This window comes from Myotis yumanensis, unplaced genomic scaffold, assembly GCF_028538775.1.
Source record: "Myotis yumanensis isolate MYYU_CA2020_CCGP unplaced genomic scaffold, mMyoYum1.0.hap1 SCAF_10, whole genome shotgun sequence".
Lineage (NCBI taxonomy): Eukaryota > Metazoa > Chordata > Mammalia > Chiroptera > Vespertilionidae > Myotis > Myotis yumanensis.
In genome coordinates this window covers 29,554,003-29,568,117 of record NW_027223761.1, presented here as the reverse complement: position 1 = coordinate 29,568,117, position 14,115 = coordinate 29,554,003, and the positions used below count along the sequence as shown (strand labels likewise).

General features: G+C 43.2%; 1 protein-coding gene and 1 pseudogene across 1 annotated transcript; both read right to left on the bottom strand.

The window, feature by feature from the left end:
* Nucleotides 1-7,550: 7,550 nt before the first annotated feature.
* On the bottom strand, nucleotides 7,551-8,444 carry LOC139018347 (mas-related G-protein coupled receptor member X2-like; annotated as a pseudogene).
* A 3,676-nt stretch (nucleotides 8,445-12,120) lies between these two features.
* Nucleotides 12,121-13,119, bottom strand: LOC139018009 (mas-related G-protein coupled receptor member X1-like). Its single transcript, XM_070426646.1, has one exon. It carries the CDS (start codon nucleotides 13,090-13,092, stop codon nucleotides 12,121-12,123), a length of 972 nt encoding a protein of 323 aa, XP_070282747.1. The 5' UTR covers nucleotides 13,093-13,119.
* Nucleotides 13,120-14,115: the final 996 nt, after the last annotated feature.

The window sequence follows — 14,115 nt, the reverse complement described above, 5'->3', positions numbered from 1 at the left end:
TAAATCCCAGATACCTGCTTCCAGCCCCAAAAAAGAGGTTGGGAGCTTGATTCACAGCGGGGCATGGCCAGCCTGAAAACGGCCATCAGCCCCTCATCCAGGCTGGCCAGACACCCCAGCGGGACTCCCACATCCTGAAGGGGCTGTGGGCAGCCTGAAAACAGCCCTCAGCCCCTCACCCAGGCTGGCTCAACCCCATGGGCTGAGGGAACCCCCCTAAGTGCACAAATTTTTGTTCACTGGGCCTCTAGTATATATATATATATATATATATATATATATATATATATATATATATCTAAATTCAACCTCACCACTTGTAGAGAAAACAGGAATCAATGAAGACTGATCAGCCTTAACAGATATTAGAGGCTATTCCAGCCATGGGCAAACTACAGCCCGCGGGCCGGATCCGGCCCGTTTGAAATGAATAAAACTAAAAAAAAAAAGACCGTACCCTTTTATGTAATGATGTTTACTTTGAATTTATATTAGTTCACACAAACACCCCATCCATGCTTTTGTTCTGGCCCTCCGGTCCAGTTTAAGAACCCATTGTGGCCCTCGAGTCAAAAAGTTTGCCCACCCCTGGGCTATTCTGTACCATCAGTGTAAACAGCAATGTTGTGTTTATATACAAACAGGTAGAGAGATAGATAGCAAGTCTCAGGGATCAAATGTAAATCCACATAAAAATTCTGTCTTTTGCACCTTTTTACATTTAAGAGGTTTGTACATTTACATAGGTATTAAGAAATAATGTAGAATTAGAAAGGAAAGGGGCGATTTCTTTTATAATCTTGGTAGGAGATTGTTTTCCAAACCACAAACAAAACTTTAAGGTCATAGATGAATATATTGATTAGAAAACTATTAAAAAGCAATTTTTTTCATGAATAAGGCCATCATCAACTAAAAAAAGAAACTGAAAACATACTTACAATGAATATTTGGACACAAAACGAAAATATATAACAAATTTTTACATATTCATTATGTATAAAAAAATATTTCTATATCTTCTGCCCATTACCTAGAAAGAACCCTAACAACCAATAAGAATTTGACCTACTCAGTTCCTAGATAATCTTGCTTCTTAGCATGAAAAAAGAATGCTAAAACTTACAGATGATGGCAAAGGGTAATTGCAGCTCCACTGAGAGGGGGTTGGGTGTAGGTAGAAGATGGTATAGGGGGCATAAATGGTGATGGAAGGAGACTTGACTGGGGTAGTGAACACACAGTACAATATACAGATGATGTATTATAGAACTGGACACCTGAAACTTAGATAATTTATTTAAAAAATATTTTTATTGATTTCAGAGAAAAGAGAGAAGGAGAAATAGAAACATCAATGATGAGAGAGAATCATTGATTGGTGGCCTCCTGCACACTCCCTGCTGGGGATCAGGCCTTCAACCCAGGAAAATGCCCTTAAGTGGAATCAAACCTGGAGCCCTTCAGTCCGCAGGCCAATGCTCTATTCACTGAGCCAGACCGGCCAGGGCTGAAACTTAGATAATTTCTTAACCAATATTATTCACTCATTTCTGTGTTTACCCAATTAATTTAATAGAAAGGGGAAAACAAGGCCCCCCAAAACTGACTCATAGTTACAAAATACATAAGGCCTAGGCAGGTAATGTAAAACATGGTAACTATATTTTATAATACTGTTTTGTATAATGGGAAGGGACCAAGAGAGTAAATCTTAAAGGTTCTCCTCACAAGAGAAAAAAAGGTATCTATGTGTGGTAATGGATGCTAACTAGGCATATTGTGATGATTATTTCACAATACAGACAAATAATGAATCATTTTGTTGTACACTGGAAACTAATATAATGTTATATGACAAATATATCTCAATAAAAAGCTGGCAAAATCATATTCCAAAAGTACACACACAGAGAAAAAGAATCTCCACTGAGATATTTTCACCCTCAGATGACCATATATCCGTTAGCCCAATACCGTGTGTTTCGGGCCCGTGAGGAAACTGGTATTCTTATGTGATTTGCTGTTCCAAGCAAATCTCTGAAAAGAGAAGCTGCTCCCATGTGCCTCTTTACACAGACCCACACAGGTAGGACATGGTGCTACAGCCTGCCAGCTTAGTCAGCAGGCATTAGACCTCCATCTCACTAGACACAGGTCTCTGATCTTCCTATTTTTGGAAGATTTCATAAAAGAGTGGGAGCAGCATAGGAAGTTCTGTACTGCCCAGTACGTCAGGGGCTTTACAGAGCATGTTTATTTTCTCCTCAACTTATCTGGAAGTTTTACACTCTCTGTCTATTTTCCAGTCAATTGCCTTAGCTATTTAACACATTTGTGTAAAATCTAAAGAAATGAGTAGTTTTACCATGTAAAAATGTCCACTTCTAACACACTTATGCAGATTAGGAGAAGGTATTCTTTCTGAGCTGAGCAGCCCTGACCTTGCCTGTGTATGAAGAAAAATGTGCCCTTTCCTTCCCTGTAGTGAGAACCCTGCACCTGGACACAAACGTTAACCAGTGGATTGTATGCCGGCCCCCTCCCCTCCTCTGCCTTTGTTTGGTGCAGTGGACAAACCATATAGCTCACCCCAGAAGTCTGCCCTCCTCATGAATACCAAGCACCAAGACAGTGGGAAACTCAACTCTTTTTCCATCCTCCCAACCTACTGGGCTCCAGGACTGAATTTTGACTCTGTTTTTCCCAAAGGAATTAAACAGTTATTGTTTTCAATAGTGTTTGTTCAAATGTATTCTCATAACATCAATGAATTTGCTCACCTTCTCATTTCACATTTCATGTCTTCCATTCCTCAAAGCACATTCTTCTGGAGTTCCCTTCATGAGAGTCTGTGGGTGGGAGCCATGCAGGGCAGCTCAGGGCCTGTGGAGCTGTCAGACAGGCACTCTGACCAGTGGTCCTGAGGGGTGTATTGAGGAATGTTTGAAGGAAAGCCAGATGGAGACTGGACAGTGTGGCCTGGGAAGGAGGTCCTGTCCACATCTAGAGCAGTGGAGGCCCGCCTTCCATACCCAGTGGAATGAATGATTCTCCCCGGCCCTGCAGCGACCTGAGGCAAGGGGTTAAGGCTGTGAGCTGGAAAACCTGCGCCTCTGTGGCTGAGTCTGGCATCCCTGGGGACAAGGACATTTGGCCTGGTCAGAGCCTGGGAGGAGGCTTTGCCTGGTGAAGGCCAGCAGCACTGAAAAAGTAGAGTACCACTGAGCCAAACAGGCTTGGGCTTTTTGTTTGTTTGTTTTTGGAAAGTTTAATGGTTTTTATGTTTATTTATTTATTTTTAATCCTCACCTGAGGATATTTTCCCATTGAATTTTAGATAGAGTGGAAAGGAGGCAGAGAAAAAGAGAGAGAGAGAGAGAGAGAGAGAGAGAGAGAGAGAGGAACATTGATGTCCGCAGGCACCTTAACCCGGTCCATAAACTGCAGTCAAGGTACATACCCTTGACCAGGATCAAACCCGGGACCCTTCAGCCTGTGGGCCAACACTCCATCTACTGATACAAACTGGCATGGTTTTGTTTTGTTTTGTTTTGTCTTAGTCTCTATGTCATTTACTTCCAGCCTGACTTGCAACAGAAGTTACCTCCAGTCCACATCTTCGTATTTGAAAACTGATACTTGAGCACAAATGGCATGCGATTCAGACTGAGGCAACCTCATAATCGCACTATTTGCTTGGATTGCCTAGACTGGGCTTGTGACCCAAGTTTCTGATGGAGTCATCATGAAAATCTAGGTTCCTAAACTCCAGGTCCAGTGCTCCAAATCTAGCACACACAGGTTCTGCATTTCTGCATATTCCAGTGTCTCTGGTTGCTAAAGTGGGCTGGGTGAAAACAGGGCTTCCTCTGCTGGACCAACAGGTTCAGGAATAGGTAGTGGAGCAAGGCCTGTGACCTAAGCACCTGGAGGCACCCTCCTTGAAAAATGTCTTCATGAATTGTGTATTGGTGGATGTCAGAGCATAGACTGGGGGCTGTTGGCTGATTTGGCGTAGTGACTCTAGCTATTGCATAACTGGTAAAGCTTTTGCTGAGGTTGTTGTTCGTCAGGAGGAGTCACCTGGATCTATACTGTCATGCCTCTCCTGGGCTGGTATTGGGCTCTTCAGGATGGAGGCAAGAGAACTTAGAATTTTTAGATAACTTCTCCTCTGACCCCGAAACATAACCCTATGATGGCATGTACCATATTATATGACAGTCTGTGCTGCATAGACTGCTTCTTTCTATAGCTTGAGGGGATGCTGTCTTTGAATCTCTAAAGCCTGGCACAGGGGATGGAGCATAGTGACTTTGCTATAAAATGCATGCTTGATATATTCGAGACTACATGTGGATAGGTTCACTGTAAAGATCTGTTAAAGGGAAATTGAAAAGAAGGATATATTTGTAATATACATATTAAACTGTTACCTTGAATTCATTCACCAAAAATGAAAGAGAGGGAAGGAATTTCCTTGGAGTGTGGGTCAGCATATAGAATTGTACTCTGTCTTGCTTGCAGAAAGCGCATCCATCAAGCCTTGCCTATGATTTGCAGTTTACATGTAGTAAGTGGAGGTCATAAAATCATATGTATTTCATGCTGCATGAGGATATTTCTCAATACTGTTAACTGTTTTCTATCTAGAATAGTTGTCAGATTTTTGCCCATTTCAATAACTATGTTTCTGATACTTCCTTTAATTAAACACACATATTACTTTTAATTGGAACTATAATTATCCTTTCATAATCATTTTTCATTGATTTACATTGTATTTTGATAAATGAGGTAAGTACATGAATAAGCCCAATAGCATAAGCAGTATTGGAAATACTTCGTGTGAAGCAGATAACTCAGGGCTCTGAGGTCCATGTGCACTAGGGAATCAGTGAGTAACCTTGAGGGCTCAGCATTTATTGGATGTAAATCAGTACCTTTTCTAGATGGACTGGAAAGGGGTGGTTACACAGTCTACTGAGAAAATACTTTTGAAAAAGTTTTTGTTCTATATAGAAGTACAGTGCTTGGTCACATATGTTGTAATGATGTTTGTTGAAGCAATGCATAAATAGACAGTTGTGGATGACAGCTCCCAAAAAGTGCCATGAGGGACTTTCATATCCTTCCTCTCTTGCTGAAGGAAATTTCTACGTCCTGCATGACCCACCCAATATGAAGTCACAGGAAAAGCCATCACTGGCTTTGGAAAGGAGGCAGCTCTTGAGCAGACTCTTTCCTCCCTTCCATTCTTATCCCTGGAGGTAGCGATGAGACCTGCGATGAAAGGTAAGCGCCTTCCTCCTATTGACCGATTCTAGAGAACACGTTCTGTTACCTTGAGTGGGAGATGCCTGCAGGAGCTTCAGTGAGACCCGTGACAGAGTCAGTCTCTTCTTTTTCCTTTTTTTTTTCTTCAGCCAGTCTTTTCAAGAAAACATCATGATTATCAGGCAGGAGCTGCTTGAGAAAAATTGTTACTTAGCATCTTCTAAATTGCAGGCCAAGACTATCGCTAGGGTTTCAAAGGCATGCTATCTGTTCCTCAAGACCTCACAGTGTGGTGGAAGAGGGAGACATACAAACCAGACACTCTGGGACAATGTTATAAGTGATCTATAGAGGAAGGTTGGGGCCACATGTGTTCATTGTGGCTGCAATGGCTGGGCTTGAGCATCCAGAAGCTCTAAGTTTTCTTGCAGCCAAGAAGAAGAGGAATGCCACTGACATAAAAATAACCAGTTTTCCAGGTGAAACCCAACTGTCTTTGGTTCAAAAAATGAGGTGAAATTTTCCTACAGGGTTCCTTAACGTTGTACATTTGAAAGGATCATAAGACTCACAGGGCTGAATCTCTTAAGCACCCTCAGTGTAAGTTGGTGGCATCACATCAAAGCACTCAGCCTGGTGCACAGACTACCTGCACTATCTTCCTACCTTCTTCCACCACCCTGTCATCCAGCTGAGGAACCCCTTACTACAGCCAAGCCTAGTACAGCATCTGGAAACGAAGGGGGTCCATGTAGGACACAGAATCAGAAAGTGATGAACTGGAAAGGCATTGGATCAAACTTCGGGAAACCTAGTTCTGATGGATATATTTGGTTCGAAAAGTGGAAAACTGTAGTTAGTATCATTTTTACAGCTACCTGTAGTGTCTCCAGAGCAGTCAGCATTCATTTGTGAATTCCTCTCTCTGAGTGTAAATATATGGGGCAGCCTCACTGTGTGTGAACAGACAGCTCTGACTGTTGTCACCTTGTCATAGTGGACCCTCCACGTCTGCCTGAGTTCTCTGAGGAATGAGTAACCAGTGTCAGAGAATAGTCCATAATTCTGTAATGAACCTAAGTTTCTACCAATACAATGACATGAGTAGGGCAGGATCAGATGTTTCTAACTCATGGACTGGCCGTGAAACTGACTATAATTCACAGCCAGAATAATCTGTATAAAATATTGAGGCTTACAGAGTATTCCAAAACTACTATCTACATGCTACTAATAATTGTTTTCCTAGATAATTTTTATTTTAAAATTGACCTTGAGGTTACAATGGCCACATTGGAATCGGTGGGATATAGTGCTACACTCTACCCTGGTCAGGGTAAGAACTATAACCACTCATCATTTCTCAAAGGTAAAGGCCATGGTTTTCTTTACTACAACCCAAAGCCAACTTGTCACCATGCTGTAGACAAATGCCACTGGAGGACTTTCACAAGCCCAATTTCCTGGTCTGTGTGTATGCAGTAGAGACTCTCTCTAAGGATATTTTCCCTAAACCCAGAGAACCCAATGAGATTAGAGGTAGGCCAACTCATTTATTTAAGCTTTTTATCTATAGAATGCCCCCAATCACAGCACTAAACATGAATCTATAGGGCATGCAGTCTGAAAGAAAAATAAGGAATCTTCTTTTTCTACCCAGGCAGGTCGAAAAAAATTCTGAACAACAGTTTATGAATTTTGACAGGGATTCTTTTTTTTACTTATTATATATTGCCTCCAAGCCAATAATATACTGTATAAGAGGCTTCACGATATTAACAGCTAATGTTTATGAAATATTTAGTCATATTTGGCACCTGGTTGAGTCCCTTTCATCCGTTTTCTTATTTATTCCCAACTATGATCCTATGGGGAGATGATTTCAACTGCATTTTACAGATTAATTAACTGAGGCTTGGAAAGGAGAGCTGTAGAACCAGGACTTTGAACCTGGATTTGTCTGATTTGGACAGGGATTCTTTCTGTTGCAATGAAGATTGAAAAGAAAAAGCATTAAAAAAAAGAAATTCAGATCACATGAGAAATTTATTGGTAATGCCAAGGACGATGGAGAGGTATAACTTTCAGATTAATGCTTTCTCTGAGAAAAACTAGAACAGCCTGGTTAAAAAAGAACCTATTTGAATAGCTTGGGGAATCACTGAAGTATTTTGGGGCTGAGTCTGAGAGAAAACTAGACACTTTCCAAGCCTGGCAGGGCAATATTGAGTCTGGAAGTTACTTCCGACTGATCAGGACAGAGGCTCTCATCACAGCCCCAGACCGCTTCCCGACATGGCCAGGGTTTCCTCAGGAAGGCTTTCTCCAGGTTCATCCACCACAGGAGTGTCCTGCAGAGCCTTCTGAAGAATGAGCCTCAGGGTGTGTCGCCGCTTCCACCATCGCTGCCTGAAGGAACCAACGAAGACGTAAATGATGGGGTTGGCACAGCTGTTGACACAGGACAGGGGTACTACAAATTTGTAAAGATGAAGGAAGGCTTCTAAATATATTTCAAGCCAGGGTAAGAGGAACCAGTGGATGCCTAAGGGCAGGTCGCAGAGGAGGAAGACCAGCACTGTGAGCACGATGGTCACATAGAGCCTGGTTGGCTGCACCTGGTTAGAGCCACACAGCAGTCTGGTCATCAGGGCCAGGCTGGACCCAGAGAGAAGCACAAATAACAAAATCAGCCATGCTGCAGTGATGAAATTTAACACTGGGCACCAAACACGATGCATGTTCTTTACCAGGAAGGCACAGTAGTTCCCTTCCAGAATGCTCAGCAGCAGGGACAGGGCCCACAGCAGGGCACACATGCCCGCTGACCGGTGTCTGGGGCAGCAGCAGTACCAGATGGGCCAGAGGACAGACAGGCAGTGCTCCATGCAGATGGCGCTGAGAAAACTCAGGCCTCTATGTAGGCAAACACGGACACAGTTATGAAAAAGTGCGGGATGGATATGGAGATGAAAGAGAAGTTTCTGATGAGTGTCTATAGGGCATCTATAATATAACAGCAGAGTAAGAGGAAGTCGGCTCAGCCCCACCAGGGCCACGATTGCTGTCAATAATTGCAAGATTAGGAACTCCATTTTGAAAGTTTGTTCTCTTCCACTTATTGATGTGAATTCGCTGCTCCAGGCTGTGACAGATGGATTCATGTTCGAGAACCCTCCACTGGTGCCACTGGAACAGAAACAAGACTTGAGCACCTGGTGCATGATCAGTGAGTCTCATGGGCACCTCTGAAATAAATATTAGTTTATTTCAGAGAACACAAGAGTATACCAAATAAAAATGTAAAGTTTCTCCTAATCTCAATCACCAATAGCAACCGATGTTTACAGTTCCCATTTTAACTCTTTTACAAGTTATATTATAGCTTTTTGTAACACAGAATTACTGTCTGTGTTACAGAGATTATGATACCAAAGGCATCACCACCTTGGAGTCCTGGAACCTGGATTCAAACCCAGTTCTCTCTGACTCTAGAGTCAGGCTCTCTCTACCCAACATGGACCTTGTTCTGACATGGGAATAGCCTGTAGTCCAAATACCTCCACTCATAGTCGGAGACCATGTCATGTCTTCCGGAGGCAGGAGGAGCATAGTCTCCACAGGTAATGTGGGATGACAGCAGGACTCGGAGCTCACCATTGCTTCTGCCCTGCAACTGAGATTTCCTTTCAAGAGCTCAAGTTGAAAGTTCCAGCCATGACCTCTGGGTTTTCTCAGTGACTGAGAATGTCCATCCTCCAGAAAGAAGATCGTGATTTTGGGTTCTTTATGATAAGATAAATGGAATACACTCTCTTGCTTTGAGGGGCATGAGTATGACCTGTCCTCTTGTGTTGGAAATGGCTGAGTGTGTCATCTCTATGAGGACAGGAAGTACTTTCCTCCTGAACAGTGGTGTGTCTAGTAGGACACAGTTTAATTCACTCTTATAATGGATTTCTTCCTAGAGCAGCGAAAATAATAACTAGAAAATACTTATTGTTAATAGTGTGCTCCCACTTTAAAAAACACACCCCAAACAAACTACATTTTACTATCAAGGCATTTATGATGATAGCAAGAGATTATTCTAAAAAGTGAAACCCAATAGGTGCACAGAGTCAAACAAACAAACTGAGGAGATACAATGAGAAGTTGATCTTATTGATCTCAGAGAGAGAGAGAGATAGAGAGACCAGGAAAACCAACTATTGGGAAACGATAAGAAGAGATGGGTTTCTTCATTTGACATCAAATCGCATTTCCAGCTTCTCTACGCTCCTCTGCATCCTGGGAGACAGGTCCCTTTTCCTCACCACTAGACCCCTTTCCCTCAGTCTCCTGATTGCTCTCAGGAAGGAGACACTGGCATTTGGTTGGAGGGCAGTAGGAGGGCAGGTTTCAACTCCCTGGCTCTCTGATTTCAGGCTGTGAGTTGGCCATGGTTGTGTTACTCTACCTAAGGACATAGCCCCTGTCTGGTTGCTTTTCTTGTGGTCAAAATGACAACCACCGCTACAGCCATAGCCTCGCTGTGTTCTGGTAACTTATCTTTCCCTTTACCCTTCAGCAGTAGCTCCCTTTTATGACTTATCTTTAGGGCCCTCTCCATCTTCATCAATTTCCCTTACTCCTGCTCACCCTTTTGTACACAGTCCCTTTATTAAACTCTCTTCAATTACTCATTAGTTTGTTCTGTGTGTTTTATGCTGGAACAAAATAGATATAAATATAACAACAAAAAAATCCATGGAACAGTAAGCTAATGTGTACCAGCTGAGGATATCAACAACAATTCAGGTTTGAAAACAATGTCTGTGAAGCTGAAAGAACCTGGGTCCCTCACAGCCTAAGTTACCAGCACCCAAAGCTTCCCCGAGGGAGCTTCATGTCTCTGGACTCTCTTTCATGGGTGCCCATGGCTCCTTGCATGCTCCACCCTAAGATGCAGTTGTGACCATGTGGACTAAGAGGGAGAAAACAAAGGTGTCTTTGAGAGAAGATAGTTCTGAGACGACTCTTACCTGAGCACCATCTTCTAGTTGAACGTGGTGAGTAGAAGAAGAGGAGCTTTTCAGGGAGTGCTGAACAGCAGAGAATGCTCTCCTACCCCTGGATAGGAGGTGTCTGCAGGAGCAGGAGTGGAACCTGATGACCAAGAGAGGCTTATCAAGATGCTGGCAGTCCCTGTGACTTCCTGCCCAAGGGGCACTGGCAAATGAGATTCTGTAGATGTGAGAGAAGGGCCTCATGAGATGCTTCTCATTTGCCCTGAGTGCAATGACTTATCTGTTCCTCGCTCCATCTTACCCCATGTGGTCTCCATCCAGTGATGAATGTTTGAACTTGAGCTGTCACTGCCCACTATGGGTGTGTGCAGGAAGCCCACGCAATAGGCAATGTTAGCTTGGATAGCTAAATAACAGTTTGCTTGGTATTCAGGGTTTTGCATGGCCTGGATCATCTGATCTATTTCCATTTACTCCCAGGAGTAATGAATGCACCTGTGTTTATTGCAGAGAACAGAAGAGTATAGAAAATAAAAATGTAAAGTATCTCCTAATCTCAATCACCAATAGCAACCGATGTTTACAGTTCCCATTTTAACTCTTTTACAAGTTATATTATAGCTTTGTGTAATGAAACCTCCTCTCTAGTTTTGACTTATCAATATCAACACCTGTGTAAACTGTGTTCCTTTTTAGCAGATAAAGAATTTAGCACACCACTTGCACTACTTGTCACCTCTCTCTCTAGCCCAGGACATTTGTTAGGTAGATTTCTTACACATGATGTGAGGACAACCAGTGTTTTCAGCTTTAGTTCCTATAACTTCCTTTCATGTGCTCATGCCACAGCCAAATGGAGTTACATGGCATTTCCTCAAAAAGTTAACTATGAAACATTGGAAACAGTGAGAGAAACTTATTCACTCATTTCTGTGTTTACCCAACTCTACTAATACTGTGTGCTATACTGTGCCAGGCAGTGATCCAGGCAGAGAAGATGCTGTGGACAAATGCTTCCAGAGGGCCTTTCACAGGCCCAATTTCTTGGACTGTGCTTATCAAAAGATATCATTTTCCCTAAACCCAGACAACCCAATGAGATTAGAGGTAGGCCAACTCATTTATTCAAGCTTTTACCCTGTAGAATGCCCACAACCACAGCACTAAGCACGAATGTAAGGACCTATAGTCAGAGAGAAACATAGGGAATCTTCATTTTCTATCCAATCAGTTAGAACAATTTCTGAATGACTATTTATGGTTTTGCACAGGGATTCTTTTTTTTTAACTTATTAAATATTACCTCAGAAGTCAATAATATATTAGAGGCTTCAAATGTATTAACCACTGATGTTTATGAAATATTTAGTCATATTTGACACCTGGCTGAGTCTTTTTCATCTGTTTTCTAATTTATTCCCCACTATGATTCTATGAGCAGATGATTTCACCGTAATATACAATGAATTAACCGAGGCTTGGAGAGGAGAGCTGCAGAACCAGGACTTCAGACCTGGATTTGTCTGATTCAGAGAGGAATTCTTTCTGTTGCAATGAAAATTGTAAAGAAAAATCATTCAATAAATAAATTCAGAAGATTACATGAGAAATTTATTGGTAATGTCAAGGACGATGGAGAGGTATAATGTTCAGACTAATGCTTTCTCTGAGAAAAACTAGAACAGCCACATTAAAAACAACATATTTGAAGAGATTGGGGCATCACTGACACATTCTGAGGCTGAGGCTGAGAGAAGACTAGATACTTTCCAAGCCTGGCAGGGCAGCAGTGAGTCTCAAAGTTACTCCAGACTGATCAGGACAGATGCTCTCATCCCTGCCCCAGACTGCTTCCCGACATGGCCAGGGTTTCCCCAGGAAGGCTTTCTCCAGGTTCATCCAACTCAGGAGTGTCCTGCAAAGCCCTCTGGAGAACCAGTCTCAGGGTGTGTCTCCGCTTCCACCATCGCTGTCTGAAGGAGCCAACGAAGAAGTAAATGATGGGGTTGGCACAGCTGTTGACACAGGACAGGAGTACTACAAACTGGTCAAGATGAGGCAAGGCATCAAACCAGAATAAGAGGAACCAGTCGATTCCGAAGGGTAGGCCACAGAGGAGGAAGACCAGCACCGTGAGCACGATGGTCACATAGAGCCTGGTGGGTGGCACCCGGTGGGAGCCACACAACAGTCTGGTCATTATGGCCAGGCTGAACCCAGAGAGAAGCACAAATAACAAAATCAGCCAGGACACAGTGATGAAATCCCACACTGGGCACCAAACATGTTCCACATTCCAACTAAGGAAGCCACAGGAGTTCCCTTCCAGCATGCTCAGCAGCAGGGACAGGGCCCAGAGCAGGGCACACATGGCAGCGGACATGTGTCTGGGGCGGTGGCAGCGGTGCCAGATGGGCCACAGGACAGATATGCAGCGCTCTGTGCTGATGGCACTGAGAAAGCTCAGGCCTGAGATGTAGGCAAAGATTAACACAGGCCAAAGAAATCTGCTAATTACTCTAACGACAAAATCAAAGTTGAAAACTAAAGCTAGACTATGTATAAATTGGAAGCAGAGGAAGAGGAAGTCAGCCCCTGCCAGGTTGAGGATGTAGATAGAGAAGGCGTTCCTGCGGATGCGGAAGCCCAGCAGCCAGAGCACAACCGAGTTCCCTGCCAGCCCCAACAGAGCCACGACGACTCTCAGTAATTCCAGGATCTTGAACTGTGTATCAGATTCATGGAAGGCCTGATTACTTCCATTTGTTGATGTGAGGTTGGACTCCCACGTTGTGGCTGTCATATCCGTGCTCAGGAACCCTGCAGTTGTGGGCCTGGAAACATAATAAGACTTGAACACAGGACTGAATTTAATGTCTCTGCATTTTAGAGAAGAAAGAAGTCCATTTGCTAAGGAGAGGGAAAGGGGCAAAGGTTTGAATAGAGGTAGTTGAAACAGAAATATGGAAAGTGGGGTTATTAAGTGATTTTCTGATGATATGTGTAATATAAAAGTTATTTGTTGTTGCTCCATGTGATTTGGATTAAAGATTTCTTTGCAGATCAAAGCATTTGTGTAAGAGAATTCTCGTGGTGGTGGTGGAGTTAGGAAGTGCTTACCTCTATTTTAGAAAGGGCATTGGATGAAAAGAGAGAAGCTCTTGCAGAATTTAGGTGAGAAACATAAATCTGCTTACACATATGTGAAGAGTAGCAGCTGATGAGTGCTTACATAGTATTACCTATTTTCATCTTCCAAATAGCCCTATCAGGCCAGTACTATGCCTATACCCATCTGGCATGTAGGAAAAGAGAAGCAGAAGGAGGTCCAGTTCTCACGTGCACAAGTGAAAGAGCCTGGATCTGAACCCTCAGGTCTGTGTCAGAGTGTTTGCCCTTCCCCTGTCTTGCAGCCCCACTACCAGGGTGGTGTGTCCGGTACACAAGGGGAATGGTGGGGCAAGAAGCAAGGAACTCTCAGGGACAAATCTAAAATGGAAACTCACTTATGTGTTTTATTAAGCTAGAATAGGCAAATTTTGTAAATAACAAGGGAGTGAAGATTATCCAGTGTGGATGAAGGGGGTGGAATCCAGCTGAGAACAGACCAGAGAGTCCAGGAGCTCCTTCTTGCCACTGAAGAGGCTCCTCAATCATTCCAGCCTCTCCAGGTGCACCCAGCACAGGCGTGTCAGAGTGGAGGGAGGCAGGATCCACTGGCCACAAAGGTAGTTTCAAGGACTGAATGATCTATCAGTCTTAGTTCCTACAGTTCTGGTTGAACTAATGAGATGATGGAGGGAAACTACAACCTCTGATATCTCCC

Excerpts from the sequence above, each read along its gene's own strand:
- LOC139018009 (XM_070426646.1), bottom strand. The coding sequence starts at position 13,092 with ATGACAGCCACAACGTGGGAGTCCAACCTCACATCAACAAATGGAAGT.